Source organism: Cynoglossus semilaevis, chromosome 1 (assembly GCF_000523025.1).
Source record: "Cynoglossus semilaevis isolate Cse_v1.0 chromosome 1, Cse_v1.0, whole genome shotgun sequence".
NCBI classification, from domain to species: Eukaryota; Metazoa; Chordata; class Actinopteri; order Pleuronectiformes; family Cynoglossidae; genus Cynoglossus; species Cynoglossus semilaevis.
The window spans coordinates 32,203,648-32,226,856 of NC_024307.1; the positions used below are offsets into that span (position 1 = coordinate 32,203,648).

Below are 23,209 nucleotides of genomic sequence, written 5' to 3' on the forward strand. Positions count from 1 at the left end.
TTTGACATTGACAATACAATCAACAGACTCACAGCTGTTACTTATATGGTCGTTTAGGACATTGTTGACAAGAAATTAGACTAATTTTCAAAAAGGTAACGTTAAAATAGCTGTCTCTTGATTTTGAGTTCTCTGCTGAGCTGTTAATGGAATTACAGAGGTACAGAGGTCGCGTTCAGATGTTAAGAGCTGAGACAGTACCCTCTTGTGGCCACAGATGATGTAGTGAATATCTTTGACATATACAGTAAGTCGCTCTGGCATATCAGCCTGTGGATGCTGACAGAAAACACAAATTTGTTTTCATTCAGCATCCACACACACACACACACACAAACATACTAACTGCTAACTCCTTAGCATGTGGGGAAAATGTGAGCTTGGAGTCTGGTCTAAACAAAAGACAGTTTTAAAATGAAAAGAAACTCAAAAAAGTTGAGACAGATAGATGACAGATCAGATGGAGAAAGACAGGAGCAGTGCTGAGGATGAATGAACACACAGATACGCACTGCAGACAATGCAAGCAAATGAAGACAAACGATCCCCAAGTTGATCTTTTGATTAGGTAAAACACAAAAACAGGAACAAATTTGAGGGGAGGCTACGGCTCTGGAAAAGTGTTGCCGGCGTGAAGGGACAAGACTTGAGACAAAGGTGTTGCAGTGAGAGGAGAGGGAGAGAAACAGTGACGGGTGAGTGAGCCACAGGGAGGTAGAGGGGGAGTCGAGATGACAACAGGTGGACAGGATCAGGAGACAGAAGAGGAAGATGATGGAGAAAAGGGCATGAATGTGATCACCATGAGGGAGAAGAGAAGGAGTGAGAGTTACAGAGAGCTGCCTTTCACACAGACAGTGAGGACAAAGGTCAGAGGAGAAGGAGTGCCCCCTTGGACAGGCTGTCATAATGAGAGAAGACTGTTCACCGTGATGCTCTGCGCTGGCCGGACCTGCACTGCTCTGAAAGGCAGGAGCTGCGGGGATAAAAATGATGGAGTAGAAGAGATGAAGGACAGGACTGGAGTGAGACCAGAGAAGAGCAATCCAGGTGAGGATAGAGAGGGAGAGGGGGAGAGAGAAAGAGAAAGAGAAAGAGAGAGCGAGAGTCCAGAGGAGGGGGGGGGAGAAGAGTAAGCAATGAGGAGTCAGTGGGATGAAAGTCTGGTACGTTATCCATCAAATGCAACACAGTTTACAGACAGTGTGTGTGTGTGTGTGTTGCACTAAGTAGTAACGAATCCAGTACTTGGTACTCTACTACCAAATGTACATGAAATGCGTTGTTCTGCTGTCTGGGAATTTTTTACGATAATTGATTATTTTTTGGTCAATCTGTTATGCAGTTGATTGTACCTAAAGTGGGAACGGAACTTTATCTACTGCTCCTTCTTTGTGAAAATACACTTTTTCCGTTTTCCGAGGAAGCTGAAAAGAGAGAAGACCAAACGTCATTATTACGTTGGTTCCATGGTGTAATGAGTGGTGCACTGAATTCAGTGATCTGAGTTCAAATCTCGATGGAACATAAATTTTGTGATTCCATAGTGTAGAGGTTATCACGCCTGCTTACACATCTGCCTTACACACAGAATGTCCTGGGTTCGAGCCCCAGAGGAGCCACATACTTAGCGCCTCCTGTTGCGGTTGATCTGCCTTTAACACCACAAATAGTGGGTTCAATAAAGCTCTTATTATTTTTTATTATTAAGTCAACAATTATAACTCTCTCTCCATAGGTATTTTTATATGGTAAATGTACCGAACTGCGGATGTAGCGTACAGTTACAGCCGCTTAGCTGCAAAGAAACAGGCATTCAAGTATGAAATAGAAATCCGCCTGGTACCCTCCGCAGAGAGGACTCTCTGTAAGTCCCTCTGTAAGGGCTACAGTTGAAATCAAGAATAGTTACAGAAGCGCACGTATTCATCGTACCAAGTACCGACCCGCTGCAGTTGGCTCCATTTTCTCTTGGAGATGGAGGGCAAAGAACTAAGGGCTACGATTAACCACTCGCTCAGAAATCAGTCTGGGAGTGGAGAAGTTCTCATAGCACGACAGCGAATGTGTAAAAAAAAAACACACACACACACACACAGAGAGAGAAGACATATAGGATGTGCAGGGGCTTCTAGCAGTTGTTTCACATCAGCTACATTCATGGCATGCATTATCCATGATAAATCCAATGTATAATTTAACAGTGTGTTATGTGCTGCAAGTGTAAAGGAGCAAAACATACTCAATAATCCCTGAGTGGTTTACATCGCGTTGCTTTTGCACGTGTCATTCCAGCGCCTCCTAAATTAGCCGTGAAAAAAAAAAAAATCTTTAACATTCAAAGATATTGAAAGAATTTTTTTCTTTTTTTTTGGAGAGCATCGCCATTTACAGACTCACACACAAGCCAGGAGAGAGTCCTATGGAGTGAAATAAATAAAGAATTCCTCACCATCTTTTCCCATATTGGGCTGCAGTCAATTTGCCACATTCATATGGAGGAGGGGAGGGAAGAACACTGCCAAGTTGTCAGATTAGACTCCAATTCCAATTTGCTTTTCCACAACTCACATCTGCTCTCACTGCAGTCAGAGCCAGCTCTTTACTGCATCGTCAGCCACACGCCGTATGTTTACATATGTAAGGAAACACCAGTAAAAATGTGGTTCCTCAGAAAAAAAACAAAAACAAACCACGAACCATGTCGTTCACATAACAACGTCTCCGTGCGGCATTGACGGTCTCCAACGTCCCTTATCTTCAGAGGGCTCGCAATTTCTTTCTACTGAAACTCCAACAGTTCATTTACACTTTTGTTAAGTTGTAATTAGGAAGCAGAAAAATGTGCAAGGTTTCCTGGGAGTCTGGACCAAATTAGATAAAGGAGATAATATGAGGAGAAAAAAAGTGCGAAGAAGCAATCACTACATTGTTGTGTTTTGAAAAGATGTAATTAACACCAGATTAGAAAGTGCTCGTAAAAAAAAAATACAAAGAAGTACAAGTGTGGATGCATGGTACAGAGGATGTATGAAAATATTTGAGTGGCTTCTTCATAACATTTACTGTATTCTATAGATATGAAGAAGAGGAAAAACTTTCTAACCATTATTAGTAGTGTACATACTGATTTGGCCAAACTGGGTTTTATGGACCCCTGAGGGACCCGCCCTCCACTTTGGGAACTATTGCCATAAGACAATAGCTTTGTGGTACCTTAAAGGGAACAAGTATTTGTTTTACTTCTTTAAAACAAACGTGACCTTATAAAACAGCAAAACTCAAACCCATCTCCTCCAAAATATTACAAAACTGTTTTCAAAGTATGTACTCCTCGGAGGACAGGCTGGTGCTGTGCCTTAGCTGCATAGCGTAGGAGTCAGTGGCTCATGTATTACACAGTCCTCCAGTGAGTTGGACCCCAGGGTGGTGCAGCAATAAAGCTTCAGATCCTGATGTATATGGATGGTCACATCGCTGTAAGCAGGACTACATCAGAGCTTATTGTGTCTTGTGGCAAGTAATGTTCATGTTCAGGGAAACTTGAATTTTTGAACACCTTATCCTCTCTCTCAACACACACACAGAAATGTGCACAGTACACACTGCATGGATACACATTTATGTACATCTACACAGTAGATACACACACGTAATTACATACAAACACACATTTATAAATATACTATACACTTTATATATATATATATACATATATATACATATATACAAAAACAGTATTTAAAGATTTACCATATATACACATAAATATACATATTGGGACACATATACATATGTGTATATACATATATAGAGTATATACAGTATATATATGAATCACTGCATGAGGACTAAACTAAAAGACTGAAAAAAATAGTTGAATTGAATTTAATTCTGAATTGTACATTTTGTATTCCATACCTTTTATATTTAATTTAACACTGGCACAAGTGACCAATTTTTTTTTTTTGCAACCAGTACTAAAAGCTTATTCAGTTTTCTACACCAGGCCACCAGGTTTGTGGCACACCATGCACACCTGTGCACACAAACACACCGAAGACAAAGTAGAATCATTAATAAGTTTATTACTAATTCAAGAGCCGGCTGTTGTGAACAGACTGCCGTACATACAAACAAAGACAAGGGTCAGACAAAGGGCACAGGAGGGGCTACAAAACGCTGCACTGGGACGGTACAGTACACTGTGTTCACATGACACTGTCCCGTCACCATTTACTATCCATACTTGAGTCGGGAGGTGACCAAATTACACCAACTTTATCAGGGTAAAAGCTTACACCTGGTCAGGCTTACAGCATCACTTCCGAAACAGCACCTGCGTCATTTGAAGCTCAACAGATTCAGAGGTTTCTTTGCAGACACAAAGCCCACCCACGCTGCTGACCATGAGACAGCCGTGTGTAATGAAGAAATTAACCCTTCGTTTCAGCTATGTGTCTCATCCATACACACCAACTGGGTGTGAGCAGGAAGAAAACAAATATGGTGAGTTGAAGGAAGATACTCAGGTGTCTTCAGGTTGGCACTGTCCTACTAGGTTGGGGAGAGCAACTTTTATTAACATCTGTTAGTAGTATTATTAGTATTGTTTTCATGATTTTATATATATTGAAATATAATTTTACAAAACAAATACTGAACATGAAGTTTTTTTATTTTATCAAGTGGGCCAGATTGAACAGCCTAGTGGGCCGGTTTTGGCCCGTGGGCTGTATGTTTGACAACCCTGGTCTATATTCTTTGTGATAAGACTATTTTATTAGTTATTTAGCTCCTTCTCAACAAAATGCCCCAAAAAGCAGCACAGGTTAAAGAAATACACACACACTCCACTCTATAATTCATAGCTCTCTCCTTTCCTAACACCTCTGAATAAAGTGTTTACTAAATTGACCCTGGGTTTATGTGCACATGCACGTTCACATTTACAAATCAAGGACCTCCGAGAACAACGGCGAGCAGAACAGGTGGTAGAACAGGTGGGACTGGAGGTGTTTTTTTGAAATTCTCTGCTGCAGACTATAGGAAAAAAAATACTAAGAATGTATTGATTTATTTATTTTCTGTAAAGACAATGTAGGGGAGCATTTTCAGTGAGTGCACTCGTTCCCCTTTAACACATTTATATTACGAATGAGGCTTTAGAGTCCACTAGGCCCCGGGGTAATAATAGTCTAGGGAAAATGGCTGATGTATACCTTCACTCTCCATTCACATCTGCCTTTCAGTGGGCAAACGTGCGTGAGGGAGAGGGAGAGAGTCAAGGTTTTTGGAACGACTGTATAAGCTCAGGATTCAGCACATGTGTAAAAAAAAAGTGATTTCATTTCAAAACGTGTCGAGTTAAATTCGAAATTTAGGAAGTTCACATAAGTGACACCACTGCACACTGTTTTTAACCCATCACTAAAGTCAACAGCACCTAGGGAGCAGTGTGTGGGGATGGTGCCTTGCTCAGGGCACCTCAGTGGTAACTTGGCAGCTTCCTTAACCACTAAGCCACCACTGCCCTAAATGTCAGCTGCCACCAGAGTCAGAAAGCAGTTGACTTTTACTTCTCTTTATCATTATAATAACTTTCACCTTTTATCACGAAATCACCACGAGGAAGGAGGTAGAACACGTGTGTCAAACTCAGGCCCGGGGACCAAATCTGGCCCACAGGGTTATTATATTTGGCCCACAAGGTCAAATGTGTACTAAAGTTGGCCCCTGTATACTGGCAGTGTTTGTAGTATTAGCGGTGTATGCCCTATGTTATAGTGCATAGCTATATAGCACATTTATACACATATACATATAGATACATATATACACTATATAACACACAGTAGTACAGTTATACTGTATGTTTCCATATGAAAAACATTACATTACAGAACTGGAGAGAAGGGAAATATGCACAGTTACAGCCAATGTTTGGTCTGCAACGTTATCCCAGTTTTTAACTGTGAATTTGAGTTAGACACCGCTGAGGTAGAGGATCGAGCCACACACCCCCGACTTTCACAGACACCTTGGTGATTTCAGTCAATGCCAACACCTTTTGGATCATTACAGAGAGTTCACATTATAAACTGTCAATCATCTTGTTGTGCTAGATTTTAAACTTCGATCTTCAGTAAAACCTTGTTTATGTACACATATAACTACAAAAAGTACAAGTACTACTATAATATGGCCTCAGACTGACAACATAGGGATTACAGACTGTGAGGCTGGAATGGTGCAGCGGCAGGACTCTTGTCTACCAACAGGAGGTTCAGGGTTTAATGCTACCTACAGTGCAACAAAAGAACTAAAGTGAACATCTGACATGATGTAACAGAGTCAGCAAACACACTCTCCAGGCCTCAAGTGCTGTGTTTGTTAGTCTTCGTGGCAAATGTAACAGTAATGACAGGCAGAACTGGGAATGATGAGACTGCAAGGTCTCTTCCAAAGGAGGAACACCTAGTCTTGGTCAGCTGGACCTCCAAAAAGGTAGTAGAACCATAGGGTAGAGGCAACAGAACTACTTAGCTAACAGGGTTCACACAAGTGAGAAAAGAACGGTGGACAAGGAGAAAAGAGTAAGAAAAAAAATCATCCAAGTAAAACTAAAATTGAAAAACATTTTCACAGCAATTTCCTAAAGTGCAGCGTCTGCTCTAGTCACCATTTAAATGTTCACTATTGTGCAAGGAGCGCACATATGCCCCAAGACAATGCCTGGTTCATTATGAATGTATATCCAGCAGCTTCAATTAATTTTGAATCTTGTTTGTTTTTCAATCACTTTAGTTCAGTCCAGTACTTCTCAAGTAGTGGGGGGCGCGGTGAGGTGCCGGGGAGACGGGGAGGTGCTTCCAATGGACGGGGGGCGCGGTGAGGTGCCGGGGAGACCGGGAGAGTCTTCCAATAGACTATGGCACGCTGGACATTAGTGTAGCACTGCTGTAATGCTTGAATGATAACAAGCCTCCAGTCACTAGGTGGCAGCAACTCATACAGTGGTTTTTACAGATAAAACTATACATGTCATTAGGTTCACAATAGTATTTCAATTTGCGGTGGTGTGGGTCGGGGGTGGGGGGGTAAACTACTGTAAATGTATTACAGTAGTTAGAGTACAGTCTACAGACTGATTTGGTCCGAGCACAGTGATTAACGGGACAAACACATAGTCATCAAAGAATAGAATAGAAAATAGCAAAACCAAAAAAAACAAAAAAAAACAATGCCATGAGGTAGAGACTCATGTTGTTTCTTTCAGATTTCCAGCGTGTCAGAATCGTATGAACAGTTGGTGTATGTTCCAGCTGAAACAGACACCAAATGTTCAACAACAGCAGAAAACAGACAGAGCATGAAAAGCAGTCCTTCAAGTGTCCCTAGCTGTCATCTTGACGGCAGTCTGGTATATTTGTATGCCTTTTCCATCTTTACCCACGAGGTTGGGTTTGACAGTTTTTACCCTGACAGTAAATGTAATCTGGATTTAAGGAAGGAGTATCCACCGAAGGGCTCTCACAGAACATGCTAACAGAGTTCCAGAAGCATGGGCGTCTCACCCGTGGGGGATGTGGGTGTTGCAACACCCACACTTTTTTAACAGGGTGACTTTAACCCCCACACTTCTTTTTAACGCATTAACCCGGCCCGCCCGGGCAGTGTAAGAGCATACTGAAATGGAGCACACTTCAGTTCCCAGACATGAAAACCCATTGGTCAAGATCAATGATTGACAGCCATGCAGCCAATCACAGCCATTGGACCAAACCCACTAGTCCCAGCCGCCCGGGTGAGTAAACAGTTACATGCTAACACTCGTCACTTGCTGCCGCAGACAGCGAACAGGGCAGAATTATGAAACGGTTATTTAAGCAGTTAATAAGCTAGAATTTTCTCTGTAAATAACTAGAGTTGTTTTGTGGCGTGCCAGCTAATAAAAAGAAAGCCAGGTGGCAAACAAAGTACAATTCTAGTTAAGTTCATGGTAACTGACACAATTTTTTTTTATATTATTATTATTCTTCTTGTTAGGAATGCCAAAAAGGGAGAGGAAAAAGAAGAAGATTGACTTGTAGGTGTTCATTTACGTAACTTTTAGCTATTTGTTGGAGCTTAAAAACCTTCTTTTCAATTCAGAAACCCCCCCACATCAACTCATCCCTGTTACTGCTTCCAGAACCTAGAAAAAGAATAGAAATGAAGACAATGAAATGCAATAAAACTATTAAAATCTTAACTAATCAGAGAAATAAAATACTTATAATTAATAATTATAGAGAATGATAAAGGCTAGGATGAAGGATTAATTAGTTGTTGTTCTGACAGATTAGAACAACAAAATATATGTGAAATAATCAATAAAAAGCAGATTAAAGACCAACCAAAAAAATAGGAATGTTTCCACATAAAAATGAGGGCTGTAGAGGTTTGTTCGAAGTTAACACTTCAAGAATATCAGGAATATTAAGATTGAGTTCTTTCTGTAGGATGAGGAAGGAAAGTCCAGGAGTCATATACACACACACACACACACACACTCACACACACACACACACACACATATATATATACATATATATATATATATATATATATATATATATATTGGGTTAAAGAGCGTTGTTCTCTAATGTACTGTATTTTCAATGCAATATTATTATGTAGAAAACTAGAAGTGCATTGCATTAATTTTTGAAACAGAGGCCAAAGGTCGTTGCATTGCTCATGTGCTACCCCTAGGACCCCCACACTTTTAAAATTGCCCTACTCCTGTCCAGAAAGTCAAAGGTCCTCGACTGATGACACACAGCAGGTGGTAATTTTATAATGGAGAAATTCACTGCACTTCCCTGACTGTAATGTTGGTTGTGTGTTACATTAAACCAAACACTTCTGTGCTGTACCTTCATTTATACTCTATCAGCAGCAGCTCTTTAAGTATTTGGGCACATGAATGCATATGATGATCCACAGTAACAAGTCTGTCCTCCTCCTGGGACCACTGTGTCTCCCAGCCCCAGTTTGAGCCCCAGCGTGCTGTGTGATAATTCAAACGGCTGCCACGGCTCTGTAATGATGATTCATTCTCGGCTATTATCAGCTCGTGGTTCCGCGAGTGTCTGACATGTGAAGCATACATCAGCTTCAGCTTTCCCATAACATCTGCAACACCAATGAAAAGGAAGGATGCTGTGATAGGACAACAGCTTGGTGAAAAAATTCAGACAAATCTCCCACCGAGGGCCGCACTCTCTATACGCAGAACATACAGTGTGCGTAGCGGCCCATGTTTTGGAAGTGGGCCCCATTTTGAGCAATTTGTACTATTTTTTATGGAGTGCTATGTTTTACCGCTGCCATCTACTGGGGAGTCCTATTCATAACAGCTGTTGTTGTTAACAAAGAGAGAATCTAGCTGCATCCACACCATTTAGTTACCGCATTAAAAAAGTTTTCTGTTCAAATTGCTCTCACAGACACTGTAGTACAATGTGTGGCCAAGGTAAGTGTCCAAAAGAAAATGAGAATTTTATGGACCCAAATGTAGGTCTGTTCCTACCTTGTTTATTTTTCATGAAAGTCCAAGGGAAAAGATGACTTATATTTTAATTTTGGTTTGTTAAGAACACAACACAATATCTTGAATCTGGTGTCATTTTTTTTGCAAATGTGCCATAACGTTGTACACAAGAGTTAAATGAAGGCATTCGATTTTCATCGGGGACCAAATTTTCATAAAAGCTCTGGCCCTAACATGCAGCAGGAAAGCAGACAGTCATTATAAACAGGTACAGCTCTTAAAAGTCTTGGTACTTTCAAGCAGACTATGGGACATAGAGACAAATACACAACATCTGTGGGAGGTCACGTCCCATCACCTCAAACAGATGTCGACAGAAAGCACAGGACGAGGCAACATGAGGAGAGAGGAAGTCTTTCTGATGGTAAAGAGTTGTTTGTACGCGTGCCCACAAGTGTGTTCATCTGTGGGTGGATGTCTGCCTGCAACATGTAACCCATGGCAATGTGTTTCAGTCAGTGTGTGTGTGACACAGTCACGAATAAAGAGAGAGTGAGATACAGACAGACAGAGAGAGAGACAGACAGACAGAGAGAGAGAGAGAGAGAGAGGGTGGAGAGTGCCCTCGTGTCCTCTATCTCAATGTCACAGTCTACATCATCCAATGCATGCATTCGTAAGAAGAATGCATTTTGGCACCACGACAAAACAACTTTGTGTGGTTTTGTAATTGATTTTGTGAATGTGTTTGTCAAAAAAATAAAATTAACATAAAAATGTTAATACATTATGACCTAAAAATTTCACAGGTTGCAACAAAGTGAATTGACATTTCAAGCACATAATTAGTGTCAGGTTAGGCTCCCAAAGTAAGACTTAGGATTAGGTTTTTTATTTTGATGGTTAAAGTTAGAGTCAGTTATGAAATGACTCATGAAACATAAAAATCCTAGTGTGTGTGTGTGTGTGTGTGTGTGTCTTTGTCTTGCCAGTCCCTCCAATAAAGAGCTGGCTCCGTTTAACGCAGTGAGTGCACGTGCGTGGAACCGAAGCGGCTCTGCAGGTGTTATTTTTAGCATCACAGACAAACGCAGCCCGTCTCTCCTTCTCGTTCCACCCGTGTGCTCACTGCCCTCTCCCTCATCTCTCTCCCCCACTGTCACTCCTCTCATCTCTCAAAATCCCTTATTACTAGTGTACATATGTACATTTGCATTCAAGTGCACACGCAGCCTGTGCCGCAGTCAGAATGTCCACACTAGCGTGGCAGCAGGGACCAGCTCACTTCCACTTCCTTATTCGTTATTATCATCTACCTGTAGAGAAGACCGCATTGTTTGCATTGGTTTTCTGTGGCAGCAGAGGGACATTAGAAGCTGGTTAGGGTTGAGGCGATGCAAGTCTGTGGGCACAGCAGCCAAGGTGAGGTCAAGGTGAGTTTAAAATGAGGTTTTCATCAGATTCATTGTGTGTGTGTTAACATTCTCTGCTCTCTGCTCTCTGCTCTCAAATTAAAGATGTCCTGGACTCTAACACCTCATCAGCTGCTGGAGGAGCTTGTTTCTCTGACTGCAGACTAACATCGACTGACGATTTTGTTTTACTCTCATCGCGGACTTTTGACTAAATGCTAACTAACCTATAGACCCCCCCAAAAGTCCATACTTGAAGTCAATGAAATGTTAAAATCATTTCAGACAACTAAATTTGCTGTTCAGAGTTAGTTGACTAAATTAACTCATAAGTCATTATACTGCACAATTAAAACAGATATAACACACAAAGGCAGTGGTTTTCAACCTAGGGGTCAGGGCCCAATTTGGGGCCAACCAAAATATCAAGTAACCAATAAAAAAAAATTACAGATAAAAATATTTTCTGAATTTATATTTAAAAAAACATGACATAATCCCACATTGTATACAACTGTATACTATCAGTTTCATTAATATAAATATATACATCATATAAAATATTTAAGCATCTTCATTAGTGAAAGCTACCAAAATCTCTCTATTCAATATTAAATATGAAATATATTTAATATTAATGTGTTTCCTTTTAGAATTACAGGAAATATATACTCATACGTTAGGACGAACACATTATTTGCATTTATTCGTTTGATTTTCTTGTAGATATCTCAATTAATAATGCTAAGTTGCAATAACGATTAATCACAATTCATCGTGATTATTCGTGACTAATCCAGAGCTACTCATCCAGTTTTCATCCACCCAAACAGTATGAGGTGGTTAACTTCCATATGACTGGCCCTTTGTTTACATGTCCCACCTGACTCTTTGTCCTTCTACATCACAAAATGTCTTAGTTGACTAATGCGTGGCTTTTAGTTTTCCATTTTCTGTCTTAGAGAAAGGAAAGAAAAGTCATTCACTAGGACAATAAGACAAATTCTAAGTAAACAAAAGTAACAGGAGATAAACAGATGCAAGAATAAAAGAAAAACAATTTCCATCCCTTAACCTTCTCTGGTGCCAACACTTTCAGTGTGAGCTTGTTCTCATTTTTTCACTTTGTACTTGACGACTACTGTTCAAGACTTGTTGATAGAGAAATAAAAACCTTGAGGTTAACCTTGAGCACGAGACAATACAAGAGACACACTTTCAATAACATGTTAAATCACCAAAACTCCAACTAACTAAGTACTAACTGACCCACTATCTAACCAGTAACTGTCTGAATTCAAATATTAAACACCGAATACCAAACAACAACTAAAAATATGTGCATAACCTTGACTACAGCTGGGTTTTTACGGTACTGCAGCAGCCTGGCCAGGGATTGTAACGCTCCAAAACGGAATGCTGCAAAGAATTTAGGAAGGATGTATTGATGGGCCAAGTTGCCACGGGGGAAAGGAGATCTAAATAGGCAGCAGAGATGGTGAAGCACTGAGACAGGAGAAGAGGAGGTAGAAGTGGAGTGTGGGGTGAAGGAATAGTAGGGCAGCTGATGTAGATGTCTTAAACACCAACAGCAGACGAAAGGGGGGACGGAGGGTTGGAGTCTGGGCAAAAAAAAATGTACCAAGCGTGGATTTATTCTCTGTGAAATCATCCCATCACTTTAAGAATGCGACGATTAAACTTGCGGACCTTGTAATTTCTATCATTTTCTGGAAAATCCCATTCATTTATTACAAGATTTAGGCTGTAAAATAAATATTTATTCACTCAACAGACTGACTGACTCCAGGATAAATCACTGAGAGAGCTGCAGAACGAGAATCAACACTGACCTTCAACCACATCCAAGGAAACTTTTAATATTTTTAGGTCTGCTACTTCTGGACCAGAAGACATTGAAAACATATTTCAAGGATGTCATCACCTTCACCTGCACGTTATTAATGAAAGACTTCAAATGGAGCCTCACCTTCGCCTCTCCTAATTGCTGCTGCAAAGTACTTTAGACTTCTTTTGTATTTTCCTGTTTGGAATTCAGAATGAGGCAGAGCTTTTTTTTTTCTGATTGAAGCCCAATTTCACAGCAGTAAATTCAAATAACCTCAAGCTGTAATCATTTCTAGATCACGCTCATGAAATATTCTGCTAATTAGGAAACATACAGCAATGCATTATTTGCAATCGGCACAGTAATTAATGGCAGCCCTAGTCGGCAACGACCTCAAAATGTATTTTCTGAACTATACGCTGAGGCTAACTGTGATTGATACGAGTCATTGCGCCGCAGCCGTACCATTAGAAAGAGTTTTAAAAACACAGGATAACAACATGCCGCCATGGCTGAACCCTTACGGATCACAACCATTAGCATGTCACGTTGGGGCAGGACTGTACAAACATAGGAAGCCACCCCATATAACTGTCACACACGGCTGCTTGTTGCTCCATGTTGTCGCGTGATGCTCTCCCTCAGCACACCGGTGGCTATCTCTCGTCACCGATAATAACTGTGTGGTGTCGGAGCTTCAGATGTGTGTGACTCAGTTTCAGTTTGAAATCTCACTTCACACACGTCCTGTAAGCTGAATTCAACACTTGACGAACTTAAGCTTAAGATCCCTTTGTTGTTATCTGATCTGCAAACGTACCATGCAGTTCCCTGTTTTTAAGGAGCGACTCGCTGTTACTAATCCGGCCATTAGTGTTTTAGTTCAATCCGTTTAAATCTTCTTATAGTGAATTCGACACAATTGCGTTATCCTATTATTATAAGACAAGAGCCCAAATTGACTTTAGCAGTTGTTCCCAAATTATGATACAGATCTGAATGTCAATTTTCACTTATTTATTAACACAATATATTCAGTAACAGAACAGAAACACCTGTGCATGCACACAAATTATTGTCGTGCACACACACGTTGTATGGGTTTTGGAGTTGGGTGAATACAGTTGCAGAAAGTTCCTAACATTATATTTACTGATGGATGCTCTCAGCATTCAGCCCAATATCCCCACTGTGGCAGATATACTGATATTATTGCAATTGAAATGGCTTTCACTACCCCAGCCAACACTACACGTACCCCTAAGGGGACCCGCCCCTCATTTTGAAAACAACATCTTAAAAAATACCACATATCCGTACCATTTACCTGCACAGTCCTGAGGTCATTGTATCAAGTCTTTAACCTCATTCTTCAGGCTGTAGAAATGTTACTCTAATTCACATATCATTATTTATTTTTCATCTTGAAATTAAACATTTTCAAATTTGATCAGAAGGGTCATATTTTGCCACAGTGTAATCGGTTTAACCGTGCTATTGAAATACAAATGTAGTAAATTACAACACAATCTCTTTAATAAAACAGATGGGCATTGAAAACACTGAAGCCTTTTCACTGTTGCAGATGAATAATCATACACAATTTTTTTTAAATCAATCTGCTGCAGAAAAATTATTAACATCTGTGTCTTAAATGCTCAAATGAAAGGGTTTTCTGACTCCACACCATCGCCCGGGTGTCTCCCGGAAGATAATCACGTTTACTTTCCGCTGCGCTGCACGCCACTGTGTACTTCTGAGCAACAATGCTGACGAGTTCAACAAGGATGCATTGAAAAGCAAACACTTACAGCAATTATATGCAAAGGACAATCTGTCACATTGTGAAGCCTCGGTAGCTGCATGAAAAACGTGTCCTTTCAAAGAGACACAAGACCGAAAATCAAAGCCGCTCAACCGATTTGGTGAGGAGCTCGAGTGCTCGCTTTCTGACTAATGAAATATCTAAGGCACTTGATTTCAGCTCAGTTTCAGTTAGCACCTGCATCTTCACAGCTGTGCTCCTGCTCTCCAGGATAACTGACTCGGTCTCAATGCAGCGAGACGAGGCCCAGTGCGTCACAACGAAAGACAGAAGTGGAGTGTGTTTTCAGGACAGGAGATTGACAAGCTCATGCTGAAGAGCTTATCAGAGAGATTAGAGTGCATTTTTATTAACAGCGGCGGATCTCTGAGGGCAGACCACAGTGCAGCGGACGGGGCTGTCTTTTTGGCTCCTTTGTATCGTCCTCTATTTGACAGTTTCTTCATGGCCTTCGTGTTGTAAGAAATTTGAGTACTCGAAGTACTCAAGAACAAGATGCTAACTGTTCACTCTAAATGAAGCACGCGTGTGGTATAGGTATGAATATATTCCATATGTAACATGACAGCCTTCAGATGAATGTAGAATAAGCCAATGTCAGGAAGGTGGACTGCACCATGAGACATTTTTCTCTGTGCTTAACTGTTTTGAAGCCAACAGCTCCAACAATGGCTGCAGGCCTGAGTGAAGAGGAGAGGGAGAGATGCTGAAGCCAAAGCTCAGACAAAGACACGTCTGCTCAGCCACTGAATAAAGGCTCTGGCAAAAGATTACATCACTGCAAGCTAGTCTGTGTTACATGTTCATCGATGTAAAAAGCACCACCTCCTTCTTCTTCCTTCCTCCCACCACCTCCCCCTTTCAGGCATCAGAAAAAGGGGGAAAACTATTGAAGTCTTTCTTATCTGTTTTTTTTTCTTCTTACAAAAACCTCACATTCATTACTGATGGTAATGGTTTGGTTTTATTAGTTTTCTTCTCTGAGAATTCTTGGAGGCAGCTTAAGATACGGAGTGATTAATCAGTGATGAAGAAGAAAGAAAGAAAGAAAGAAAGAAAGAAAGAAAGAAAGAAAGGAGGAAGGATTACTCACTCGCACTGTTGACACTAAGGGAATCCACAAAAGAAATCTATCAGTAAGTGAGCTCTCATGATCAACACATGACTTTCTGCCATTACATTGGCGAATTCTATCAATGTCCCCCATCAATGACTCTGATCAATCCCAGAAAAGGCACGATTCTGCAGAAAGAAATTGACTTGCTGTCTTGCTAAGAAGATATTTCATCCTTTAAAGATCGTAGTCTGAGTTGTTTCTCTTGTGCGAACGCTGTGCGATCCTTTTGTGCAGGAACACATTTGTCAACTTACCGAGAACGCCGAGTCGGTAGTTCATGGTCACCACGATCACGTTGCCGTACGCGGCGAGTACGCTGGCATCGAACATGTTTCCGGTGCCTTCCATGTAGGAGCCTCCATGAATGAACAGCATGACAGGCTTCTTCCTGCGGTCACGGATATCTACGTACACACACACACACACACACACACACAAACACACACAGAAATATTAAAGAGCCGGGTCTGGAGAGTGGGAAGGAAAGAAAAGTCAATAATTGTATTCATATCGTTATATTCTTTGATCAAACATAGCGTTCGTCCATGAAAAATGGAGAACACAGAAAATTGCTAGCTGGATAAAAACACAGTAGTACTGCATTGTATTTGGACTAAGGCATAGACTGATGGTCGTCAAATCTTAAAATACACAAAGAGATTTTTTCAACAGGTCAAAGGTCAATTTATTAACATGTTTTTTTATTTATTAAAACAAATGCACATACTGAAATAAAGTAACGCTCGAGCCGCAAAACGTTTACTTTGGGTCCGTTAATAAGCACATCCTGGGCTAGATGAGGACTGCGAGCCACCATTTGAGGGCCCTAAATTAGACTTTTCATTGCAGTTTAATGTCAACTCTCAGAAATGCGTTGAAGGTGATTCAGATTTCAAGGACTAACTTCAGCAATACGAGATTAGAACGTACGCCCTGCGACATCTAATCAGACATTTGCTGGTGATTAACGTGATAATAGCTTAAGACACTCCAGGATGGGAGAAGACAGTTAAAAACAGGCAGTTAAAGCAGTTTAAACAGAGAATCTCAAGCATGTTTAGGACCACACAGTGTGCACCGCAGGCCTTTCATTGCGTGAGCTTTAAGTGTTGATGTCAAGGTGCACCCGAAAGAGCGCTGAGCTGAACATAAGAGGTGATTTAGCAGCATGTAGAGAGGCACTCTGCAGTGGCAAAGTAAACAAAAGCAACTGGCACCACAGGCACACTTATCAGGATAAAAAAAACAAAACTCCCAGAAAGACAAGTGGGCATATACATAAGAAATTTGGTCCAGGCAACACGAAGTCTGGAGATGGTTTTTGCACACAATCAACAGATAATGAAAGGCCATGGGCTCCTAATTTATCATGCCTGCAATGAGTTTCTATATTTTACTCATTTTATTTTGCACCTTGGAACTTGCATGCAAATCACAGCTCGCCTTAAGCTGCAAGGACAAAAAATAAAACAAACAAAAAAACAACCAATTTCTAGGTGCTAACTTCCCCTGTGGGCAATCTCTACAAAACACACTTTTCTTGGATACCATCATTTCTTCTTCTTTTGTTTTGGCACACATCGTTAGCAGATCCTGCCTTGAGGTAAAAAAAAAAAAGATAATGGAAAAGTTTTACACAAAACTGTCTGTCTACCAATGAAAACACAAGGCAGGGCTTAGTTTCCAGGCTGCTCCATGTCCACATCCTGACATAGACTCATCTTTTACACTGAGTGACTTTACCTGAATATATTCAATGTCACAAGAAATAAAGTTTATCACACCTATGAGTGAAAATTTGCCCATTGACAGAATGTATAAAAAAAACCCCCAAAAGTATTTAGCATTACTACCAAATGTTACCAGGACTGTTATAATAAAAAGGGTGGAATATGTCATGGATTAAAATGCTAAAATCTAATCTAGTCTGAAATACTTATCTAAATATTGTGTTGACTTTTTCAGTACAGTGGGTCCTCCACTTACGTCAGAATTCTGTTCCTATGCGAAACGTAACTAGATTTTCAGTGTATGTCTGAACTCACATACTTTACCTATGTCCCTCACCTATGCTAACAAAATGCCAATATCGTAATTTAGGACATAAAAACATCAGGAGCCTGGGAGTCATAATAAAGGGCAAAAAAAAAAAAACACATGAAAGAAAGAAAGCCAACGTAGCACAGTCCAATGTATGACGTCCAACTAGCGAAGGTAAACAAAGCCATCTTTTCTGACGTACAGTGCCACGTATATGTCTGATGCACTTACCAACTAGTTCCATTATTAAATATATGGGAGATGGCGATGGAACCACAAAACAACATAGGTCGAGGACGTCATAAACTGATAACCCCTTTAGTTTATAGTCTAGATTTTTTGGAATGAAAACGGCAGTAAAAAAAGACAAATTTGGTTAGTTGTTGGCAAAAAATAAACAGCTGTTAAAAGAGACAGATTCTACACCTTACATCGTCTTATTGTGCGACTTAAGCTACGTCACTTTTTTTAGTTAGCAAATATGGTTGCACCCGAAATCAATGCCTTGCTGAATTAACCATGAAATATTATTTATTTATTACAAGTATAGTATACCTCATAGATATTAAAAAAAAAAAAAAGTTTGTTAGAAGCAGAAAAAAACCCCTGCTATCCGTCCTTGAGAACTGTGTGTCTACTCATGACACTTTAATGAGTAAATAAGTACACATCTGAACAGGTTTCCCAGAGCTGAGTGTTCACTGAACCATCCACTCGCAGTAAGAGTCCTGGCATTGTTAACTTAATAAATGAAGGCTGTTACACAACCCTCCCAGTCAATGTCAATCCTGAGAGTTTCTAACATATGCTCGCTCCTGCAGCGCTGTGTGCGAGCAAGCTGGTCCGTGATGAGCCCTCGTTGGCCTTTGAACCGAGCTCTCCTGGCTCGCAGCGACCGTGCCAGCGTGACAACGTGCCAGGAGCCTACAGTAACATATGGCACACGGGAGAGCTGTGGTGCAACGCCTGCCCCACTCTAGGATATCCTATGTGTGTGTGGGTGTGTGTGTGTTGGCCTGGGGGACAGTGGAGGGAATTCTTGCGGAACGGCCACATAAATAATCAGTTGAGGATGTGTTGAGAGAGAGAGAGAGACGGAGGGTGTGTGACTAGCTCTGAAACCTGCTTACGTTTACATGCATACACCGGTGACTCCATTGTGCCTTCACACATCGCACAGACGCAGTTGTTCGTTTACATGACGCTGAGACTGGTGCGTCAGTCAGGCTCTCACACAAGGAGAGCGAGGGAGAGGGAGAGTCGCTGGGTACTGCAATGGAGAGTCACTATGGCAACTGCTTCACTTTGACTTGTGTCTGCCAATCCCTCTCTCTCTGTCTAGGTCTGGCTCGCACACACACAAACACACACACACACACACACACACACAAACACACCTCACTTTCACATGGACAAAGGCTCATTGACTGTCGCTGTGGCAACATATTGCACTCATACATCTCCAGCCCCGTGACGTCCTTCACCACATCTCTACCTGCCTCTCATTTCATTAGCGGCAAACGACTAAGAGTGTCCTTTACACACACACAAACACACAGACTAAATTAAGATGGACAGTCAGTGGCATTGCGAGAGACCAGATGCACATGCACTGATGTTTTCAACAGGCCCACAGGGACACACCGTGGAGGCCACTGCAGATGACCCGGAGACTTCCACGTCCAAGGATCAGTTACAGTGCACCCTCTGCCACAGTGACAGACTGGGAGCCTCGGAGGCTACAAGCTTCCTCTCTCACTCTGTCATCCTGCGTTCTGCCTCTGGCTTCGTTGTGTTACTGTCACAACCACAGGCCATGTGTGAGAGGAGGAAGTGAAAGGCACATGTGAAACACAGGGAGCAGAGTGAAAGTGTCACTCAGAAACCAGGGGGCAGCAAATTTAAACACAAGCGATGCATTGTGGGTGCGATGTGTTTTTTTCCTTCTCTCGGAAATTTCCTTAGACTGGACCGTTCTGAGGTTGTGTTCGGAACGCATATAGCTTGCGGGCCACGACTTGAAAAGACGTGTTCAACTAAAGCGGGGGTGTCAAACAACTCAATTCAGTTCCCCTGAAGGGCCAGTTGTAACTGGAAGACTGTATAGATCAGGGGTCCCCAACCCCCGGTCTGTGGACCAGTACCAGTCCATAAGTCATTTGGTACTAGGTCGCAATAGGACACAGTGACAAAAAATGTGCTTAATTTTTACTGATTTACTTCATTCAACCATTCTTTATTTAAAGATAATCTGGCAATATTTTTAAAATAAAAGTCATTCAGACTCTGATACAAACAGAATAGAGTCTAAACGATGTTTTATTTTTGAAAATGTAATGATCCTTCAATGCTCAGCACCTTGGTACCAGTCTGTAGTAACAGGTGGTACTGGCTGACCAGTCCTTGGAACAGAGAAGGTTGAGGACCACTGGTATAGATGGAACTACTCCATCACAGACTAATACATGTTTCTGCAATTGATTATTAGTTATTCAAACTAAAAATATTGTTCATTGCTGTGTAATATATTTTTTTAAATTTCATAAGTTAAGAAACTCACGGGGCCACACAAAACGGCTTGGCGGGCCGCAATTGGCCCCCGGGCCTTGAGTTAGACACTATGAACTAAAGGCTTCAAAATAGGAGTTTGTACCAATTTTTTTCAGTCACTGTTTGTTCTTAAAAACACACAAAGTACTACAGCAGACACAGCGAAGGACAGATTTCTGTTTTGTTTGATCAGTGTCATTCTGTCATCATGGCATTTTGTGTAGTCAATTGTTTTACTATTGTGGCAATGGAGGATTGTCCAGAATATACACACAAATCCTCAGGAAAGCCCAGATTATCAGATTGCAAACAGTTCTAGCTTACCCACAGTGACATGGCACTGATTGGTCGGTTTGCTTGTCCTATTAAGCAAACATCCAGGATGACTTTGTAATATTTATACATTGTATACAGCAATAGAAATAAATCACATATCCAAACAATATCCATACCTCGCCTGGATTATATATAATTATATTTAAAAGACCTGAGAGGAAGTTGTCAACCTTTAAAGTTGCACATTAGTTTTTTTTTTTAGCCAGTTTTTTGTTTGGGACATGAAGACATCTAACAGGCCGGAATTCATAAATCACCACTTTAAAATGTACAATATAGGTCATGGCAGCAGATAGATTTTCGTCAATAAAAGCAATAGTCGACTGTAAATCCCAAAGTAAGGGGCTTGCCCCCTGAACCAGCTATATCAAAGTCAGCTTTATTGTCAATTTCTTCACATGTACGAGACGTACAAAGGAACTAAAATTATGTTTCTCACTGTCCCATGCGTAGGACAGTAAAATCTATCTATCTATCCATCTATCTATCCATCTATCTATCCATCTATCTATCTATCTATCTATCTATCTATCTATCTATCTATCTATCTATCTAACTATCTATGGATGTATCCAACCATCCATATATCTTTCTATCCATCGCTCCATCCGTCCTTCCGTTCATCCCTCTATCTCTAACCAATACATTTCGCACTTTCTATCCTTCTTCTCATAGCTGACCATTTATCCCTGTTACTGTACTCTGAGGATGCAGCTGAACCTTGTACTTGTGTTTTCTTAGACTCCATTGTCACTGACTGATAAATCCTGTTTAATTACCTTTGATTGATGCACTGTATTCAGCACTGTATCACCTTAGGGTTGTCGTAAAGAGCCGTGTCAATAAATCGTGGTTGATTGATGTTGAAAAGGTTCAATTGGCTCATTAGTCCGCATCCCACTTTGTACTTTTACAAACTAAAACAGAGCCGAGGGGAAACTATAGTCAACACACTCTTTACTGGGGGACTGCAGTTGTCTCTAAAGAGCACAAAAAAAAAACATTTGAAAATTTTCTACTACTTTCATAGGAAATTACAGGAGCCTGCGGAGATAACTGTGGGGATATGGGAGCGCAGGGCCTGTTCCTTCCGGAGAGAAATAATTAGAATGATATCGAATCACGTGGAGTTAAACGACAACACAGAAGGGAATAGCACGAGTTTTTCACCTACAACAAATTAGCATGTTCATTTCCGACAGATTGGCTTGAATAAGTGTATTTCACCAGCATTTAAATTTTCACTTTCATAAGTACGGATGTGTGGGTGCGCGTGTACGTGCGGTAGATAAATATTGACCTTTTACTGGGAGGTTCCGTGCCATTATAATAAGGAAATTGCTCACAACAAATGATGAACTGTCGTCTGAGTGCAAATACACACCGGCACTTTGTTCTTGTGATCCAATTAACAAAAAGGTTACAGAGCAGAGAAAAAAAATATAACGGTGCAAATGAAGGAAAGACATTTGTGGATGCTGCTGTTGTCCCTCATTCTACCCACCCGTGTTTTTGACCTTTTAAGGTTGGTTTCGACAATTTATGTGATGGCACTTATATTCAACGGCTGGATTTAAGTGACACATGCAGTCATGGTGGGCCTGCCCACCCTAGAGACAGTCCATGATTGAATTGACTAAAGGGGAGAGAACGTCCATTGGATTTGATTTGCAGTCAGATGGCAGTTGTTGGGGTTGCTGTGGTGTCGGTGTGGTAGTTGTGGTGGCTGACTTTGCTGTGAGATTGTGTGGTATCTGCGGCTGATCCTCACTTTGTGACCCTAATGACTGGTCCTGGTCAAACTATGATAATGGTAATGCACCCACAACAACAGCCGGACTAACAATAATGCCCTTAGTGTTAGAAGCTCTTCTTTAATAACTATCTTATGAGTTCTCCACGACCAACTCCAGCACTGAACCTCGAACAATCTTTCTGTATTGACCTCCACAGACCTCTGCCAGTCATAGACATTTTCCCAGTCAATATTAAAGGTGAACATTCCCTTGTTTTTGGTTATTTTAATCACAGACTTTCTACAACACAGCCTCTGCACAGAGCAAATCTATAACGGAAAAATTAATAACAAAGCAAAAAATAAAAGATTTTGAACATGTTAAACACCTTTAATTTTGACACTAAATACATCGGGACTTGCATACCCTTGCATACCCTTAACCCTTGCATCTTAATGCAGGGTGTCACATGTGAAAAATGTGAAAATTGTGATTGTTTGAATTTTGTGCATAACCCAAATTTCCAAAGAAAATAACAAAAGTATAAAAATACATGACAAATCTATTCTCACAAAAAAATAATTCCAAAATTGTATCTTTTCGACCTGAAGTTTGGTACTGCAGATTGGATAAATACCAATTAAATAAATAGTTGTTGTTATTGTAAAGTAATAAACTTTAAAAAGTACAAGAAAATTGCCAAAAATAATTAACCATGTCTGTTTGCTGGTAAGCCTGTGTTTCCCATTTACACGTTTTCAGATATATTCAGAATACCACACAGCGCCGCCTGCTGCAGATCTCAT

General features: G+C 40.8%; 1 protein-coding gene across 2 annotated transcripts in view; it reads right to left on the minus strand.

Moving 5' to 3' along the window:
• Positions 1 to 23,209, minus strand: part of LOC103391461 (neuroligin-2-like) — a 153,552-nt gene that overhangs the window by 27,362 nt on the left and 102,981 nt on the right. For both annotated transcript variants that reach the window (XM_017033900.2, XM_017033901.2), the window contains one exon: positions 15,996 to 16,145. In XM_017033900.2, coding sequence (XP_016889389.1) covers positions 15,996 to 16,145 — 150 coding nt within the window. The remainder of the gene's footprint in view (positions 1 to 15,995; positions 16,146 to 23,209) is intronic.